This window comes from Chlorocebus sabaeus, chromosome 4 (assembly GCF_047675955.1).
Source record: "Chlorocebus sabaeus isolate Y175 chromosome 4, mChlSab1.0.hap1, whole genome shotgun sequence".
Lineage (NCBI taxonomy): Eukaryota > Metazoa > Chordata > Mammalia > Primates > Cercopithecidae > Chlorocebus > Chlorocebus sabaeus.
The window spans coordinates 2,139,486-2,160,872 of NC_132907.1; the positions used below are offsets into that span (position 1 = coordinate 2,139,486).

Consider the following 21,387-nt stretch of genomic DNA (forward strand, 5'->3'; position numbering starts at 1 on the left):
TTACAAATGCACGAGGTTTAGTAATTGACTTGATCAACTGGAAGAAAGAGTATCAGCGATTGAAGATCAAAGGAATGAAAAGAAGCGAGAAGAGAAGTGTGGAGAAAAGAGTAAAAAGAAATGAACAAAGCCTCCAAGAAGTATGGGATTATGTGAAAAGACCAAATCTATATCTGATTGGTGTGCCTGAAAGTGACAGGGAAAATGGAACCAAGTTGGAAAACACTCTGCAGGATATCATCCAGGAGAATTTACCCAACCTAGTAAGGCAGGCCAACATTCAAATTCAGGAAATACAGAGAATGCCACAAAGATACTCCTTGAGAAGAGCAACTCCAAGACACATAATTGTCAGAGTCACCAAAGTTGAAATGAAGAAAAAAATGTTAAGGGCAGCCAGAGAGAAAGGTCAGGTTACACACAAAGGGAAGCCCATCAGACTAACAGCAGATGTCTCTGCAGAAACTCTCCAAGCCAGAAGAGAGTAGGGGCCAATATTCAACATTCTTAAAGAAAAGAATTTTCAACCCAGAATTTCGTATCCAGCCAAACTAAGTTTCATAAGTGAAGGAGAAATAAAATCCTTTACAGACAAGCAAATGCTTAGAGATTTTGTCACCATCAGGCTTGCCTTACAAAAGATCCTAAAGGAAGCACTAAACACGGAAAGGAGCAACAGGTACCAGCCATTGCAAAAACATGTCAAAATGTAAAGTCCATCGATGCTAGGAAGAAACTGCATCAACTAGCGAGCAAAATAACCAGCTAATATCATAATGACAGGATCAAGTTCACACATAACAATATTAACCTTAAATGTAAATGGACTAAATGGTCCAATTAAAAGACACAGACTGGCAAATTGGATAAAGAGTCAAGACCCATCAGTCTGTTGTATTCAGGAGACCCATCTCACATGCACAGACACACATAGGCTCAAAATAAAGGGATGGAGGAAGATCTACCAAGCTAATGGAAAACAATAAAAAAGCAGGGGTTGCAATACTAGTCTCTGATAAAACAGACTTTAAACCATCAAAGATCAAAAGAGACAAAGAAGGCCATTACATAATGGTAAAGGGATCAATTCATCAGGAAGAGCTAACTATCCTAAATATATATGCACCCAATACAGGAGCACCCAGATTCATAAAGCAAGTCCTTAGAGACTTACAAAGAGACTTAGACTCCCATACAATAATAATGGGAGACTTCAACACCCCACTGTCAACATTAGACAGATCAACGAGACAGAAAGTTAACAAGGATATCCAGGAATTGAACTCAACTCTGCACCAACCAGATCTAATAGACATCTACAGAACTCTCCATCCCAAATAAACAGAATATACTTTCTTCTCAGCACCACATCGCACTTATTCCAAAATTGACCACATAGTTGGAAGTAAAGCACTCCTCAGCAAATGTAAAAGAACAGAAATTAAAACAAACTGTCTCTCAGACCACAGTGCAATTAAACTAGAACTCAGGACTAAGAAACTCAATCAAAACCACTCAACTACATGGAAACTGAACAACCTGCTCCTGAATGACTACTGGGTACATAACAAAATGAAGGCAGAAATAAAGATATTCTTTGAAACCAATGAGAACAAAGATACAACATACCAGAATCTCTGGGACACATTTAAAGCAGTGTGTAGAGGGAAATTTATAGCACTAAATGCCCACAAGAGAAAGCAGGAAAGATCTAAAATTGACACCCTAACATCACAATTAAAAGAACTAGAGAAGCAAGAGCAAACACATTCAAAAGCTAGCAGAAGGCAAGAAATAACTAAGATCAGAGCAGAACTGAAGGAGATAGAGACACAAAAACCCTCCAAAAAATCAATGACTCCAGGAGCTGGTGTTTTGAAAAGATCGACAAAATTGATAGACTGCTAGCAAGACTAATAAAGAAGAAGAGAGAGAAGAATCAAATAGATGCAATAAAAAATGATAAAGGGGATATCACCACTGACCCCACAGAAATACAAACTACCATCAGAGTATAAACACCTCTACGCACATAAACTAGAAAACCTAGAAGAAATGGATAATTTCCTGGACACTTACACTCTCCCAAGACTAAAACAGGAAGAAGTTGAATCCCTGAATAGACCAATAGCAGGCTCTGAAATTGAGGCAATAATTAATAGCCTACCAACCAAAAAAAGTCCAGGACCAGACGGATTCACAGCCGAATTCTACCAGAGGTACAAGGAGGAGTTGGCACCATTCCTTCTGAAACTATTCCAATCAATAGAAAAAGAGGGAATCCTCCCTAACTCATTTTATGAGGCCAACATCATCCTGATACCAAAGCCTGACAGAGATACAACCAAAAAAGAGAATTTTAGACCAATATCCCTGATGAACATCGATGCAAAAATCCTCAACAAAATACTGGCAAACCAAATCCAGCAGCATATCAAAAAGCTTATCCACCATGATCAAGTGGGCTTCATCCCTGGGATGCAAGGCTGGTTCAACATACTCAAATCAATAAACGTAATCCAGCATATAAACAGAACTAAAGACAAAAGCCACATGATTATCTCAATAGATGCAGAAAAGGCCTTTGACAAAATTCAACAGCACTTCATGTTAAAAACTCTCAATAAATTCAGTATTGATGAATGTATCTCAAAATAATAAGAGCTATTTATGACAAACCCACAGCCAATATCATACTGAATGGGCAAAAACTGGAAGCATTCCTTTTGAAAACTGGCACAAGACAGGGATGCCCTCTCTCACCACCCCTATTCAACATAGTGTTGGAAGTTTCGGCTAGGGTAATCAGACAAGAGAAAGAAATCAAGCGTATTCAGTTAGGAAAGGAAGAAGTCAAATTGTCCCTGTTTGCAGATGACATGATTGTATATTTAGAAAATCCCATTGTCTCAGCCCAAAATCTCCTTAAGCTGATAAGCTACTTCAGCAGTCTCAGGACACAAAATCAATGTGCAAAAATCACAAGCATTCTTATACACCAGTAACAGACAAACAGAGAGCCAAATCATGAATGAACTCCCATTCACAATAGCTTCAAAGAGAATAAAATACCTAGGAATCCAACTTACAAGAGATGTAAAGGACCTCTTCAAGGAGAACTACAAACCACTGCTCAGTGAAATAAAAGAGGACACAAACAAATGGAAGAACATTCCATGCTCATGGATAGGAAGAATCAATATTGTGAAAATGGCCATACTGCCCAAGGTAATTTATAGATTCAATGCCATCCCCATTAAGCTACCAACGAGTTTCTTCACAGAATTGGAAAAAACTGCTTTAAAGTTCATATGGAACCAAAAAAGAACCCACATTGCCAAGACAATCCTAAGACAAAAGAACAAAGCTGGAGGCATCACGCTACCTGACTTCAAACTGTACTACAAGGCTACAGTAACCAAAACAGCATGATACTGGTACCAAAACAGAGATATAGACCAATGGAACAGAACAGAGCCCTCAGAAATAATAGCACATATCTACAGCCATCTGATCTGTGACAAACCTGATAAAAACAAGAAATGGGGAAAGGATTCCCTATTTAATAAATGGTGCGGGAAAATTGACTAGCCATAAGTAGAAAGCTGAAACTGGATCCTTTCCTTACTCCTTATACGAAAATTAATTCAAGATGGATTAGAGACTTAAATGTTAGACCTAAAACCATAAAAACCCTAGAAGAAAACCTAGGGAATACCATTCAGGACATAGGCATGGGCAAGGACTTCATGTCTAAAACACCAAAAGCAACGGCAACAAAAGCCATAATTGACAAATGGGATCTAATTAAACTAAAGAGCTTCTGCACAGCAAAAGAAACTACCATCAGAGTGAACAGGCAACCTACAGAATGGGAGAAAATTTTTGCAATCTTCTCATCTGACAAAGGGCTAATATCCAGAACCTATAAAGAACTCAAACAAATTTACAAGAAAAAAACAACCCCATAAAAATATGGGCAAAGGATATGAATAGACACTTCTCAAAAGAAGACATTCATACAGCCAACAGACACATGAAAAAATGCTCATCATCACTCACCATCAGAGAAATGCAAATCAAAACCACAATGAGACACCATCTCACACCAGTTAGAATGGCAATTATTAAAAAGTCAGGAAACAACAGGTGCTGGAGAGGATGTGGAGAAATAGGAACACTTTTACACTGTTGGTGGGACTGTAAACTAGTTCAACCATTGTGCAAAACAGTGTGGCAATTCCTCAAGGATCTAGAACTAGAAATACCATTTGACCCATCCATCCCATTACTGGGTATATACCCAAAGGATTAGAAGTGATGCTGCTATAAAGACACATGCACACATATGTTTATTGCGGCACTATTCACAATAGCAAAGACTTGGATTCAACCCAAATGTCCATCAGTGACAGACTGGATTAAGAAAATGTGGCACATACACCATGGAATACTATGCAGCCATAAAAAAGGATGAGTTCATGTCCTTTGTAGGGACATGCATGCAGCTGGAAACCATCATTCTCAGCAAACTAGCACAAGAACAGAAAACCAAACACTGCATGTTCTCACTCATAGGTGGAAATTGAACAATGATATCACTTGGACACAGGAAGGGGAGCATCCTATTGTGGGGAGGGGTTGGGGGGAGGGATAGCATTAGGAGATATACCTAATGTGAATGATGAGTTAATGGGTGCAGCACACCAACATGGCACATGTATATATATGTAACAAACCTGCACGTTGTGTACATGTATCCTAGAACTTAAAGTATAAAAATAAACAAATAAATAAATAACATCCTTAAGATACCTGGAAGACCAGTTGTTTAATGGAGAGAATTTGTGAACCATACTCCTAAGATTCTTAGAGGTCCATTGTCTACCTCAAAAAGTTTGAGGAGCCACTGCCTTAGATCTTTCTGAAACTTTAGTAAAGGATATTATTTCAACCTGGATTGTTTTCGGCCTAAAGCCTTTCTTTTTATTTATTATTTTTGAAAATGGTATATTCACAGTGTTCTTTCTTTCACCTTTTCTTTTTCTTTCTTTTTTCTTTTTGCTTTCATTATTAATTTTAATTGACTCATAATAATTGTATATATTTTTGGGTACAGTGTGATATTTTGATACATCTATACAATGTGTAATGATCAAATCAGGGCAATTAACATATCCATCACCTCAAACATTAATCATTTCTTTGTGTTGGGAACATTCAAAATCCATGCTTCTTGCTACTTGAAAATATACAATAAATTGTTGCTAATTTTAGTCACCCTATAGTACTACAGAATACTAGAACTTATTCCTCCTATCTAGCTGGACTTTGGTATCTGTTAACCAACCTCTGGCTATATCCCAGAGTGTTTTCTTAAGTTGAGAATTACTTGCTGTTCAGAGAGGCTGAGAATAAGAAACAGTTTCTTTTAGTTGTTTTTTAACGCAGCAAGTTCTAACTTACTTATATTTAACAGTTTTTTTCTTTAGCTCATCTCTTTCCTCTTGCATTTTATTATAGGCAGCTAAACAAAACAAAACAAAACAGCAACAGAAAAACACAAAACCACATATCTCCTTAGCTAGATCATCAAATTCGTTAGGTATATTTCTAATTTCCACTTTATCCCAAATGATAGTTTTGCGAAATGTTTGGCTTCTACATAATAAGAGACCCCTTTCTTTTAACTTCCAGCAACATTTTTCTCACTTCCCTTTGAGCCTTTGCTGACAGCTTCCTCGAAGCCTTTAACTAACTTCTACCAACTTTTTTTCATAAGACTTCCCTTGTGGGCCTTTCAGCCTCCACTTACTGCCTGTCTCAGTCTTAATGATGAGTGGTGACAATGTGCTAGCAGCCCTCACTCTCAGTGCCTCCTCAGCCTCCGAGCCCAACTTGGGGCACTTGAGGAGTCCTTCAGCCTGCCACGGCACCCTGGGAGCCCCTCTCTGGGCTGGCTGAGGCTGGAGCCGCCTCCCTCTGCTTGCGAGGAGGTTCGTGGAGGGAGAGGGGCGGGCGGGAATCAGGGCTGCGCTGGCAGGCCAGTGTGAGTTCTGGCTGGCCCGGGAGCAGGCTCGGGGTGGGGGGCCGCACAGGGAGTGAACTGCGGTGAGGCCCAGGGCAGTGAGGGGCTTAGCACCCGGGCCAGCAGCTGCTGACGTTGCAGCTGCGTCCCCCAGCAGTGCCGGCCCCCCGGCGCACTAAATTCTCGCGGGGCCTTAGCTGCCTCCCCGTGGGGCAGGGCTCGGGACCTGCAGCCCGGCATGTCTGAGCTCCTCCCGCTGTGGTGGGCTCCTGCACAGCATGAGCCTCCCCCATGGGTGCCTTCCCCTACTCCATGGCACCTGGTCTCCTTGACAGCCCAAGGGCTGAGGAGTGCAGGCCCAGCTGGGGACTGGCGGGCAGCTCCACCTGTAGCCCTGGTGCAAGATCCACTGGATGAAGCCAGCTGGGCTCCTGAACTGGATGGGGACTTGGAGAACTTTTATATCTAGCTGGAGAATCCTATGTACACCAATCAGCACTCTGTATCTAGCTAACCTAGTGAGGACTTGGAGAACTTTTCCCTCTAGCTCTGTCTAGCTCAAGGATTGTAAACGCACCAATCAGCACTCTGTGGTCTAGCTCAGGGTTTGTAAATACACCAATCAGTACTCTTTGTCTAGCTCAAGGTTTGTAAATAGACCAATTGGTACTCTGTATCTAGCTAACTAGCACTCTGTGACTCTGTGTCTAGCTCAAGGATTGTAAATGCACCAATCAGCATGCTGTCAAAACGGACCAATCAGCTCTCTGTAAAATGGACCAATCAGCTCTCTGTAAAATGGACCAATCAGCAGGATGTGGGTGGGGCCAGATAAGGGAATAAAAGCAGGCTGCCCGAACTAGTCAGTGGCAACCCGCTAAGGTTCTCTTATAGGCTGTGGAAGCTTTGTTTTTTTGTTCTTTGTAGTAAGTTTTGCTGTTGCCCATTGTTTGGGTCCAGGCTGGCTTTATGAGCTCAAACACTCACGGGGAAGGTCTGCAGCTTAATTTCTGAAGCCAGTGAGACCAGGAACCTCCCAGGAAGAACAAACAACTCCAGACGCGCTGCCTTTAAGAGCTGTGACACTCACTACGAAGGTCTGCAGGTTCACCTCTGACAGCGAGACCATGAACCCACCAGAAAGAAGCAGCTCCAGACACATCTGAACATCTGAAGGAACAAACTCCGGGCACACCATTTTTAAGAACTGTAACACTCACCGCGGGGGTCCGCGGTTTTGTTCTTAAAGTCAGTGAGACCAAGAACCCACCAATTCGGGACACAATGACGCACACTTTAGATTTGTTATGGTAAACCACATTTCTGTACTGGCTACTATTGTTTTGTAACAAATTAGCTGAAACCTAGCAGCTTGAAATTTTATTTTATTCAAAATCTGGAGTCAGGAATGTGTGAAAGATTTGCCTGGAAGATTCTAGTCGATGTCCTTCATGTCGTTGAAGTCAGATAGATGCTAGAGTTGAAACAGTTGTGGGACAAACTGAAACTCAGGACTGTCCAGACTTTTCCCCCTCTCCTTGTGGTCTCAGGGCTAGCTGGGCTTCTTCACAGCAAGACAGCCCCCAGATAGGGCATCTAAAAGCTTCAAGAGAGACTGTTCCACTGAGCAATGGGGTAACTGCACAACCTTTTATGTTCTGGCCCCAGAAGTCACATGGCATCACCTCTGTCATACTTTTTTGGTCAAAACAATCACAAAAGCCATGTGAGTTTCAAGAGAAGGGAGAGAAGACATAGACCCCACCTCTTGAGGAAAGAAATGTCATGAAAATTTCAAATATGTTTCAAAAGTTGCCCCAAAAGGTAATTGCAGTAGTTCCTGCAAGGAATTATGAGTAGAGAAGTGTTATGAAGGATGGAAAGTCATGCCTGGGGAATGAGAGGTGGACAGGGCATTGAAGGGGAAGGCCTCAGGGAACAATTAGCTCTTAGCAGTAAGAGGGGGATTCTGGATGAATTTCCTGTCTCTGGTTTGGGCAACAGCCTTCCACAGAAATAAGGAAGGAGACACCAGGTTGAGTAGGTTTGGGGTTGGGGAAAAGGTGTGGAGTGGGTTGGCAGTGTTAGTTTGAGGTGCCAGGAGCATCTCCGGATGGAGGTGTCTAGGAAGTAATTTGATTGATAGACTGTAAACCATTTGTGGGCAGGGGCGGCATTTGTATTAGGTTGGTGCAAAAGTAATTGCGGTTTTTGCTGTCACTTGTACGCCAACCTAATATATCAGTCATTTTTGGTGTCCCAGTGCCTTGTGCAGAGGGCTCGCTGACTCTGTCAATACATACAGGTGAGAGCTCAGATCTGGGCTAAAGACAGAGATGTGGGAGCACTCTGACTAGGGATAGTGATGAGTGCCACAGAGCTGGATAAGATTACTTTGTGAGAATATAAAGCAGATACCATCCTAGGTTGGGTTTTTCAGGTTGAATCTGCACAGCCAAAGCATTGTGGCAATATTTTTAAGACTGTGTACTTTACATGGTCTTGAAAATTAGAAAATCTGGTCCTACAATCCCACATAGCAGCGATGAGTAGAGTGGAGCTACGTCAGTGCCCTTCGAATGGGCCTGTGATTGCCTGTGTGCCACACAACTCCATGTGTGTCTGTGCACTGCATACATGGTCTGCCTCGTGAAGTCTGGGGACCTCTGCTTTCCAGCAAAAAAGCCAAGGGCCGAGGAGTGATTCCTCTGGAGCAGCAGCATTTAAGGAGTAGGAGAAGAAAACAAAGAAGATTGAGAAGGAACAGCCCACAGATATTCAAGAGTGTGCATAAAATATAATAGCTAATTGATTTGCTGACAGTATTAGCACCTATTTTTTTAATTGAAATATTGGCCAAAAAGAAAGCTAACGAATTTGTATTTACGAATTTTAAAAACTATGCTTTATTTCTCACCTCAACGTTAAGTGATTCAAAATTAAACATATAATGTTGATGTTAATAACAAACACAGCAGGTAACTGGCAGGGACATAATTTATGCCCAGGTAGTCCGATTTTAAAACGTACTCTCTTAACTGCCATGCAATATTGCCTCAGACATTTGCTTAAAAATCCCTAAAATTGTTTCATGATGTGGAGAGGAATGAAAAGAGCAGCAGGAAAGAACGAGAAGAGACCTGAAGATGGAACTAGATGGGGCCCTGGGGAGAGGCCTGAGTTTGGGGCTGTGTCGAGAATTCGATCAGCCATGAGACCAGGAAAGTCACATCGCTAGGGGACTAGGCTACATTTTGATAACCAGACTATATAAATTGTGTTGAGCAAAAGCGATTGGACTGTTTGTGGAGAAGAGGCTGAAAGAAGGGAAGTATTATAGGTATTATTTCTTTTTCATGGTGACAGTTTATGAGCTAGTTCTGCAACATGCTGTAGCTCTCAGGATGGCAGTTTCTGGAAAGAGTTCATGAACTACATTAAACGGGACGGGAACAAAACAGAGATTAAGGACTTAAAGAGAGAGACCTTCTGGATTCAGGTTTAAGTTAACTCTTTAGACCCTGGCTGGAAGGGTCTACACTGGATTGTTTAAGTGGTATAGGAACCACTGAGGCCTTTCCTCACTATTTAAATAGAAAACTTTCCTTCACATTTAAAATATGAGTCAGAAGGTGTTATTTTTATCCAATCGATTCCAAAGTATTATTCTTAATAAAAGTTGGCAATTTATAGATCCAAAAGTTCCATTTTAACTGAAAGTTTGGTTCAAAGTAGGAGGTATCCACATCTACTTCTTTATGTTCAGTGCATTTTGATTCTGAAATTAAACTTGCTTTGTTTCCAGGAGAAAATGACTTTCAAATTAAACTCTGGAATATGTGCTTGATTTTAGATTTCTCAAAAGTATTCCAATGTTTACCTCCTAGGATTTATAAATGCAGAAATAAAAAATTCTCTTTTCATTTCCCCTGCAACAGTGAGGGGAAAAAAAGATGCAACCTAAAATTTGTCACCCTCCTCAGATGTATCACCTAAGAATAACTATATTCAGGTTTATAGTATTTTATGGTGGTTACTTGCTCTGTAGTTCTTAAATTTAGAAGAATTGCAGTTTTTCTAATTGGTATATAATAAAGAGGAATGATATGACATAAATGATTTATTTTCCTTGGGTTGCCATCCATCCTCCTGAAAAATTTTGCCTACAATAGCACTGAAATTATTTAAATTGCAATCTTTACCAGTTCTTCCTAGGGAACATTGTGTGGAGTTTCACAGGGACTGAGAATGAGTACTCTGGAGACCAAATGATGGAGTTTGAATCCTGATTGTGTCTCCTCCTGGCTGTATAATCCTGGGCAAGTTGTTTAACCTTTCTTTGCCTCAGTTTCCTTATCAGAATGGGGTAAATTTTAGTGTTATTTCATAGGCTTATTATGAGGAATACATGAGTTAATGTTGGTAAAGTAGTTAGAACAGTATCTAATAGTAAATGCAAAATGCATGTTTGGTGTACAAATAGTGAAATAAAGTACCATGTACAGAAAACAAGTTATAGTGTTTGAGGATGCAGGTTCTAATCCCAACTCCGCTACTTGTTAGCTGTGTACGTATGGTCAAATTACTTCACCTCCGTAAGCATCAGTCTGTAAGACAGAATAATTGCTCTGAGTAGTACCTGCTTCACAGAGTTTCTTTGAGGATTAAGTGGGATGGTCTATGGCAAGCACATAGCAGAGTGCCTGCTCCATGGTGCCACTGATTACACACACATATTTTTTAGTTGCTGTGAGTTCTCTGCCCTTTTCATTAAGGCGTATCTTCAATTCTTAACTTCACATTTCAGATTCATTTCTGGACATCTAGAGACCCAGATAAGGATGCTTTGAAATGAATGGCCACGGGGTTAGAATGAGAGTAAGTGAGGAGCTAGATCAATTACTTAAGATCCCAGCGGGCCTTGTAGCGTGGCCTTGTGTTAGGGAATTTCCCACTGTCTGTGGTCTGGTCCAAAGCCCCATGGGCCCAGAAACTTGTCAGCAGCTTCAGAACCCATCTGTCCTCCAGAACTGGACTCATATTAATGAAGCTCATACGACTAATGTGTGCAATCAGAATGCCAATGTTTCCATTTACAATGAGAAGTGAAACAGCTGAAGATGGGTGGCTCATCTTCCCACCCAGCGCAGTTTGCTCCTGTAGGCAGACCACATGGGGAGCAAATCGCTAACCCGGCTGTCAGTTTATTAATTTATAAGGAGACACCTAGCTGCTGAGTTGCTCCTCAACTCCCTCAGGTTTTAAACAAGGTTTCCCTAAAGACATGCCAGATAGGCTCCCATATTTGTATCAGAAAGCAGCTTGGTGAGCGTGGAATCAGAAGGGCAGACTGTTCTCAGATCCATAGGTGTAATGGAATGAGAGAAGCAGAGCCATAATAGGGTGGGGCATGCCTCTAGAACCCTACCCCAGTGTTTCCGTGGCTACTGCCTATGCTTACTTCCAAGGCTGCTTTTTGCCTACTTGCTGGTCTGAGACGGACTGTCCATGGGACACATCTGGCCTTTAAAACCTTTTGTTTGTCTCAATCAGGAATATTCATGTAACAACCCAGAGCTGTAGCCTTTCTTGAAAAAATCCAGAGATCTAACCCTTTCCCACATCTGATCAACCATCTGGAGCTGAGCAGAGACTGTCTTCTTTAAAGGAAACTTGAGTGCTGCCTTCATTCAGTTCACTGTGGTCTCTGCCAGGTCCAAGACATTGATCTGCATTACCTACAGGTAATGCGTGTGCCTTCGGGCATTTGAGTTTGCACCCTTCTGACAATTAAAGTTGCCTTTATTTATCTATGTGTTGACCTGCTATATATTTATTTCAAAGTTTAATTCTTAGATGGCAGTCTTATTTTCTTATTTTCAAATTTATTGTCACCCCTAAGCAGGGGAACACATCTTAGTTTGCAAGTCCTAGAGGGTTACAGTGATATGAAGCCTGAAGTGTAAACTTCATAGCCTCAAGGAAGTGGGATACCCCTAATCTGCCTCAGGAAATCTGTGACATTGCTGGCCATGCTTCTCTATTTCTAGATCAAGAGCCCTTTCTTCCTCTTGGCTGAAGAATATTAAGCCCTCTCACTTTCTGAACTTTTTGTAGAGCTACAGAGAAACATCATGTGAACATCTGTATTTACAAAAGAGATATATTTGGATGCATTGTTTGCAAATGTACTTACCATGGGATTTCTTTAAGGAACAAGAGTTTATTTTAACTTTGATGTTATAAATTAATAATCAGATACAGGAAGATATATGCACCATTTGTTAGGATTCCTAAGAACTATAGGGTTTTAAATTTTCACCATCTGTAATAAATGGAGAAAATTTCATTATGTGATTGGATCACTGATTGTAAAAAATGAACTTGTCTCTCAAGAAAGCATTTTTTTCTTCACATGAATAACTTGTTCTCACTTTAATTCTTACCGATTTTCTAAATAAATGACAGTTAATCTCTGAGTTATTGGTTTGGGAAAATAGATTGACTTGAGAAGATAGAAATGTCATTTCAAGGTCTTACTATATCTCACAGGTTCATACTACCTCAAATTTGACCACTTTATATCTTGAATGATCTTTAGGATGCAAGGTTATAACATATTCTCTTCTCTCTGTATCCACAACATCTTGTTTGTATTTCTTACACTAACATTTACTCCATCTTATTTACACTACTGTAAAATTAAATAATGCATCAGCACAACCTCTGGCACATGGTTACTTCTCCATTTCATTATCATCATCATCATCGTCATCATCATCAGTCTGCCTGCAAGTCTTTTTCTTCAATTAGTCCATAAATGTATGTATTGATTCTATGATCTGCTTCATGTTTGAAACCTCTAATACTGTACGAGTTACATAGCACGTACCCTGTAAGGATTAACTGAACTAATCAGAAGAAATAGAAATTTTTCTCAGTTCCCCTTTAGATACGCAATCTAACATTATTGTTGGTAATGCTTCATGAATAATGACCAAAGAACATTTAATTTTTATATTTTTGACTCAAGAATTATAGGTAAATAACTGAGAAAAAACTATTTTTTTAATTAAACCACAAATTTAAAAATAAAAAACAGCAAAGGACATTATAAACAATGGTAAAAAAAACAGAAGGGTGATATCTATAACTCATAAATTGACAAAGGAATAGAACCATAATATTTAAAATATTACAAAGATCTCCTAAATATTTGTCAGGAAAAGGCAAATAACTCAATAGAAAAAAAGGCCAATAATAAGGTAAAATACTCAACTTTGGTAGTAATCAGGGAAATCCAAATTAAAACATTGAGACTTGATACCAATCAAAAACAAAAAACAGAAATATCAAGACCCTTGGTATTTCAGCATCTTGGATCATCAGTACTATGGAGATTGTTTACAAGAGTTTGGTGTGACAAAAATTCTTATACACTGTTGGTTGAATTGTAAACTAGCCTAGTTATGTTGGGATGCAGTTTGGAAATATCTAGTAAGAGAAGAAAGGATGAGATAGGTAAAGATATATGGAGGTTTTAGATGTGTCTAATAATATAATGGTTTACTTCTTCCAGAAAATCGGAAGCAAATTTGGCATAATTTTAAGTAGAGGCAAGGAGAATGGAAGGAGGGTGTCAACAGACCATGTAGGAGGTTTAAGTTACTAGGATCAGTGGGCTTAGAGAATAAAATAGAGCCAAACAGGCATCAGTTTGTCAACACTGTATAAATTCAGATCCTCATTAGTCATACTAAAAGTCAAACAGCCCTTACTCTTGCTTCAGACTCTAAGCACCTTCAGCTGTGTCATTTTTAAAAAGGGATTGAAACTGTGGAAATCTAAGGGAATACAAAAGCAGAAGATGTGATGAGCATGCCTAAAAAATGTGAAGATTTAAGGACTAGAGCAAGCCAGAAAAAGCAACAAAAGGTTTAGATTTTGAGTTAATTAGGAAAGCAATTGTTATACCCAATTCAGAAGCCTGAAATGTTTCAGTGAGCTGTCAATAAAAAAGTTTGTTTACTCTGATCCAAGACTAAATTAATATAAAGCATATTATTATAAACATTGGACTGTTGATATGTTTGCAGTTGAATAAATCCAAGCTGTATTTTATAAAGCCAATAAAATTGCTTGCAGGTGGCCAAAAGGAGAAAACAAAAAAACAAAACAAAAAAAACACCCGAAGACCTTGGCCAGTTTTAGAAGGTACATTGGAGATTCTAATGCAGCTTCCTGTCTCTGTCTCTCTCTGCCCTTTCTTTTTCTCTTTTCTGTCTTTGGCATTCACTTTAACCAGACTGAAAAATTGGAGTATTCATAAATTGGGGCTGGTAAAGAATGGAGAGTGGGACAGAAAAGAGCACCATCATTTCTATTACATTGTTTTAAAAAATAGTAAAGGAGAGTAGTCCACTTAGAGTGAGTACAATGTACCAAAATATATGGAAATAAAAAATATTAAAATATTTTTTTAAATGTAACATGTTCTTTTCAAATATCTAAGGAATACATTAATTCATTTTTATTTTACAAGATTTACGCAGGAGGTAATAAACTGAGCAAAACGTTGATCTCCCTTTGTCCCCCATCACTTCCTTACTTCAAATCTCTTTCCCAGACCTAACCACATGTCCACAGTTGGTGTGCAGTTTTCTGGGCCCTTTTCTGTGAATATGCATATAAAAATGTATATACTCATAACTGGGATAATATATTTTTCTACAGTATGTTATTTCTGCTTAATATCTTTTAGGGAGCTATGCATCTCAGTGCATCTAGATAACCTGATTCTTTAAAAGAAAACATGTAGTATTCCTTAGTATGATTAACCCATTATTTGTTTAACTCTTCCACTGTTTAGGGCTCCTTGCATGGTTTCCTGTTTTGACTAGTGTAATTCTCCAGTGAACATTCCAGTATATTCATCATTGCAGTAAAGGGCAAATGTGACTTAATGCATAACAGTAACTGGTAATTACAGTAGTAGTATCAGGAATCTGCCTTTCATGTATTTGGCTTTGTTTTTCTCTTCATCAGCCTCATTTTTAGACAACCTCTTTTAGATAATTTTTAGACAATGTGGTAGCAGATACAATAACCAGCAGTTCTACTCTTAATGTTCTACAAACTTAACCTCTTTCTCAATGTTAGCAAAAGTGAAGAGGTTGGCATGCTTACTAGACCAGCGTGGGTCACATGCCCATCCTTGACCCCTGCGTTGTAGCTCTGTGCATGGTATGCAATGATTTTACGTTTTTGTAAATAGGAGATAAATGGACATCCTAATGGTGTCCAGATTTACATCAATGGGATTAAAGTGTTCTAAGTATTTGCTAGAGTAATGAAACAAGTATGTTGTTTCATAGCATTGCATATGATAATGAAACATGTTATACATGGAAGATCATTAATATTCTAAAAAGGGGACAATCTCTCAATTCAAGAAAGTATTGCTCAGTGTATTTGCTGAAAATTCAGTGATATGGGGAACACATTTCTTAATTTTATATTATTTCCCAAAACAGCAAAAAATCCATATTTTATTCATTTATTAAATAATTTTTTGATTAAATTCTGCTGTGTATTGATGACCATGTCAATAGCCTGTTGAAACAAAATTCCTGCCCTCAGGTTTCTTACATTATTGTTAGAGACCACAGACTATAAATAGGTAAACAAATGAATAAAGAAGAACATTTCAAACTGTGATGTACTATAAAGGAAATAAAAAAAGATCATCTGATAGAAAGTAATTGGAAAAGGTTACTTCAGGGAAGGTAGTCAGGGAAGACTTTCCTAAATGTTCTGGAAAGAGAATATTTGAACCACCACCTGAAGACTGAAAATGAACCTTGAACCCCAGGCCTATGCTATTCAATATGGTAGCCACTAGCCATGTGTGGCTACTGAACACTTGCATATGGCTAGCTCCAGTGGAAATGTAACACGAGTGCAAATCATACACCAGATCTCCAACAGCAGTACAAAAATGATAAAACATTTAATAATTTTATAATTATTACATGTTGAAATGATGATATTTTAGACATACTAGGGTAACCATTATTAAAATTAATGTTTCTTTACTTCTTTAATGTGACTACTAAAATATTTTAAATTACATGTATGCTTCACTTTATATGTCTAACAGCCGTGTTCTAGTTAGTTTCAGCCTACTTACTGTTATTAACATGGACTTTTTCAGCTTTATTTCCTTGAAGAGGCTGATGGCAAGTGAATTTATGTAGTAGACTTTTCTCCAAGCATCTATGTCTATAATATTTATTGACCGAGGTATCCAAATATAATAACTCAATATTGATCAAGCTGAATACAACTCAGGGTTAAGGGATAACATATGCTGGAGAAAGCATGTAAAATTGCCACATTTACTAGAGGAGTTGTATCATTAGTCATTAGAAGAACCCTTTAGAAGGGTTCACAAAACAAATAAAAGGGGACTCTGAGTTGGTGAGGTAGGCAGAGCTAGCAGCACAAGGTAATGACAGCATCGGAAAGGATTTCTGTGGGAAACAGCAACAGCAATGCATGAAGATCTATTTCCATTCTCTACTTACTGAAGGAGATTCTATTGTGTTAGTAAAGCATGCCACTTCTTGCATGTTAAAATGGAATTTTCTTCTGCACATTGTTTTCATACTGATGGGAATGTTAGTGACTTGAGTGTTCCTTTTTTTTTACACGTCTTTCTGGGAGATGTTGGCAAGTTCTCACACCCTTAATAACATTAAATTAATTCACTGCAGAGAACAAGCAGAATAGTTTTCTTTGTGCAGTGTTGTTATTCTCATTTCCTGTTGTGGCGTTTGCCATGGGGAAGAAGTTGACTACTAAAACTGCACGTTTGATTTAGCAGGTGAAGTTTTTAATATTTAATGTGAGTATTTTAGGACCCCAGATATGATGTTTGTTATGTAATCTGTACTAACAGTTTTGCAATGGGAAACTCTTCCCCTACTGGTTTGAGAGTTGAGTCATATCCTGTGAATCTAAAGCTACGTTATTTAAACATCACGGGTTCTTCTTACTTTCATTCCAAGTCGCTGCTGTGCAGAGCAGCAAGTGCTCCGTGCAGGGCTGTTGCTATCACTTGGAGGTGAACAGCCTCTTTTGCCAGTATTCAGTGAAGAAAGGCAAGTCTAAATATGCAGTTCTCTCACTGGAGTGAAAGATGTTTTGTTCATTTCTAATCAACTATGCTAGACAGCTGCAAGCTGAAAAGTGCCTGCAATTTGCCATTTATTTGTAATAAGGTAAGTAACATATTTTGGTTTACTCATTGGATTGTGGCAGCCTTAATGTGGCAGTTTAGGTATATGATTGTACCTTAGAAAAATGCCTTCTCACGGGGTATTGAAGGTTGCATTGGGATTCTAATACAGATAATTTTTAATTTACGGTATAATCTACTTGTGAGATACATAGTATAATACATTGATATTCCTTTTATGATCATTTTTAATGAAAAATATAGTGCCTGAGAAATGGAAACATTGTAGTAGCTTTATATTGGTTTGGTTTTTTTTTTTTTTAAGGATTTAGTAGTTGTCAGGTTCTTATTTTCTTATATTTCTTTTGCTACCCTATGATCTCAGTTAAAGGTGAAACATGTATCAGATTTATATGATTATCTTTGAATAATTATAGCTCAATAATTATATTTTTCTATTGAAATAAAAAATGGGCTTAGTAATTATTACAAAGTTTAAAGTGGAAAATTAGTGAAAGCCTCTGGACCCTTCACATTTGGCTTTCCATTTAAGTGAAAGGCAAGCATACTTAGAAACTTCTGATTATTCTGTTTGTTTTAAAATTGTATGAGCTTGTTTATCACTGCCTACTTTCTCAATTGCTGTTGGAGGCAGTCATACGAATTGTGTGGCTAGAGAAATCTGTGGACAGAGAATGAATGAGAGGTTTATTTTTCAAATTGTTTAAGCTTGCTTGTAAAGCTAATTCAAAGGTTGGGGTGACACAGGAATATTGTCTTGGCTTTATATTGGTTGAAGAAATAACAACAAATCAGTGTTTAAAGTGGTATTTGGTATCCACATAACTTTGCATACTCATATTTAAGGCCTTTAAATTCCTTTCAGCTAGAAAAGGTTAATTTGGTTTCGAGAGCTATAACTGAATGAGCAAGATATTAATGACTTGAGGTTTTCAAAAATGTGTCTGCTAATGGCTGGCATTATGAATACTTTGGTACTTCTTAATTGACTTACTATCATGCTTGGAGATTGCTTCATTTCTATTCAAAATTATAACCACTGCAAAGTTGCTAGATTCTAACTAAAACATGGAAATTACTTTTCATTAGATATATATTCAATAATTCATGTTTTTGCAAAGGTCAAGGGGTTAATGAGCTGATGGGAGGTATGTCATGATTCTCCTCTTCTTTGGAGTGCAAATTGAAATTATTTCAACTTCCAAACATATTTGAAGGCAGTATTTTAAATTGGAGAATACGTTATTCCAAATTGGAGAATACTGCTTCCTTTGCAGGTTTTGTGGGCTAAGGATTCTCTGTTTGGTCTAGTTTGATGGAGCATGGATTTGTGGAGTGATTATCAAAATGTAACATCTGACTTTTGCAATTTCTTAGCTATTGCCACAGTACAAGTGTCCAAATCTTTACTCTGGGAATTGAGCCATAAAAGTACAAATGCTTAAAGGACAGTGGTAGATTTTGTATCTTTCAAAACTGGAGGTGGTATGGTAGATTGTTTTGATACACTGTATTTGTTGAAAGTGATTAGCAAAAAGAGATTTCTCCAAAGCTTACCTTTGAAAAAGAAAAAAGAAAAATGTAAACAACCAATGAACTTCCAATCCTTTCTGTTAGAATTGAACTGCTATTTTATATTTATATAACTGTACTCTTTTTCAGAGCTATGAGAAGAGAAAAAGATGACTTTTCATAATTAGAGAAGTTAATGACATATGTTCTGCTATACCAGTGAACATGATAGATTTGAAAATAAAACTTTGCTTTAAAATCTCTTAACTCTTAAGATTTAGAAGACAATTAAAAGTTTTCTTGTGTTGGTGATATTAATAAAAGTTATTCTTTATGCCTAAAAATTCATAACATGATCACCATTTATTTTAATAAAAAATATAACTCTTATGAAAAGTGTATGCTATCTTCATATCCTGTGCTGCAATGTATAGTTTCAAGAGATAAGTGGAATTTATCATCATGCTATCTTATGAATAAATCCTAGCTCTGCTTTGTAATAAAGTTCATGTTTGCTTTGATTCCAAGAACTATAGAAATCTACTACATGATCATTAGGAGATGAAGGTAAACAGATGGAATTAATAGGCATGTATCTTTTACAATCTTTGCTAAATATAAATGCAGTGAGATAGCATGTGGTCTATGTGACAAAACTCCGGGCTATAAGGAGTGCAGTGGGAAGAATCAACACTTCTTTGTAATATCAGAGAAAACCTTGAGTTTTGGAAGTGACAATGAAGCCCTTGTCTTCTTTTGATTTTGTTTTTCTATCTACAGAGTAGGGAAACACTGTGATGCTAGATGACAGTCCCATACTTCCCATAGGTGCTTAGTAAATATTAGTGATACTGGAAACATCAAGGTAGATGAAGCATTTTGAACTCACCAGGGGAGTCTGTTGTTATAAGTGCTGAGATTTGTAATGCATATCCCCCTGAGATAAACCCAAGTAGGAAAGCTATGGAGATGGTTTGTTGGGCTTTAATTCCATCTTAATTTAGTTGAGATACTCAAATTAGTCACTTAGTCTCCCTTTGCTTGAGTCATTTCACTAGTGGGATAGGATTAGTAATATTTATTCACAGCAACTTACAGCATACTGAAATATACCAAATCAAGTTCCAAATCTCACTCCACAGGGATTTCTCTCCAAAATGAAAATAATAGTAATGCCTAGCATTTAAGTCAGACTGTATAATAACTATTTATGAACTATCTGTTTTACAGCAACTTTATGAAGTATGGGTTCTATTATTATTATTATTATTATTATTTTCTTTTAATGATGGAGAAACTGAAGTACAAGGAAATTAAGTGACTTATTCCTGACATCACACAATTAGTAGTAGAATAACCAGAATTGAACCTAGGTAGTCAGGCTTCAGAGCCAAGATACTTAACCACATTCTATGCCACCTTCTATTAGAATCCCTTCGTCTTAGTAATTTGAAATGACTGCTATAAAGTACTACAGAGAGGAAAATACATCTTTTTAATGTTACTACATTTAATCATTTTAATGACTGCAACATTCTTATTCTTATTGAAACCCAGGCCTTTATGAGCCAGAAATATACTGAAGTTATTTGGAATTTACGTAAGATGGGGGCTTTTATTAACACAAATGTGTCTGGAATGAGCATACATAACTGAGAGCTCTCCTAGGTGATCATAGTCTGTGATGATACAAAAGATTTCCCTTTTTTGTTGTTGTTTTTGATGTGCAGGTGGGGCAGAAACAGTTTTCAGTCTATTTTAGTTATCTGATACAGTCCCAGGAAAGCTTTAGGGAATTTTGTGTTTTGATAGAAGATTAATGTCACATCTGTCTTTTTTCTGTTCATTCCCTAAACATTTCCTGGTGAAAGTCATTATTTGGGAAGAAGCACATTGAACAAACTGTAGAATGGAGAAGTTTAGGTCTGTTATACAACCAGGTCCACTTTGATTTGCTTTCCCTAGAGACTCCACAAATTATCTTTGAAATTCTTGGGTGGCTTTCAAACCTTTCTGTTTTCTCAGGTCTTACAAACAAGATGGAGGGATGGATGTATTCATGGATGGATGGATGGATGGATGGATGGCTGGATGAATGGATGGATGGCTGGATGGATGGATGGATAGAGAGACACATGGATGGATGGATGGATGGATGGATGGATGGGCAGATACATGGATGGATGGATGGATGGATAGACAGATACATGGATGGATGGATGGATGGATGGATGGATGGATGGCTGGATGGATGGATGGATAGAGAGACACATGGATGGATGGATGGATGGATGGATGGATGGATGGATGGATGGGCAGATACATGGATGGATGGATGGATGGATAGACAGATACATGGATGGATGGATGGATGGATGGATGGATGGATGGATGGATAGAGAGACACATGGATGGATGGATGGATGGATGGATGGATGGATGGGCAGATACATGGATGGATGGATGGATGGATGGATGGATGGATGGATGGATGGACGGATGGATTGTAGGGATAAATGAAGGTGTTCCCATATCTGTTCTGAGTCATGACTCATGTACCTGATACTGGATTGGGACGAAACTAGAA

At 38.2% G+C, this 21,387-nt stretch overlaps 1 protein-coding gene across 16 annotated transcripts in view; it reads left to right on the plus strand.

Annotated features, from left to right (window-relative positions):
* Positions 1-21,387, plus strand: part of MCTP1 (multiple C2 and transmembrane domain containing 1) — a 595,101-nt gene that overhangs the window by 191,465 nt on the left and 382,249 nt on the right. For 2 of the 16 annotated variants that reach the window (XM_007978780.3, XM_073014593.1), the window contains exon 1: positions 16,840-17,310. The exons of 9 other annotated variants lie outside the window; for them this stretch is intronic. In XM_007978780.3, coding sequence (XP_007976971.1) covers positions 17,254-17,310 — 57 coding nt within the window. In that variant the 5' untranslated portion in view covers positions 16,840-17,253. Of the gene's footprint in view, positions 1-16,837; positions 17,311-21,387 lie in introns of those variants that run through there. 5 more of the 16 variants (XM_073014590.1, XM_073014592.1, XM_073014589.1 and 2 more) reach the window with 5 other exon arrangements.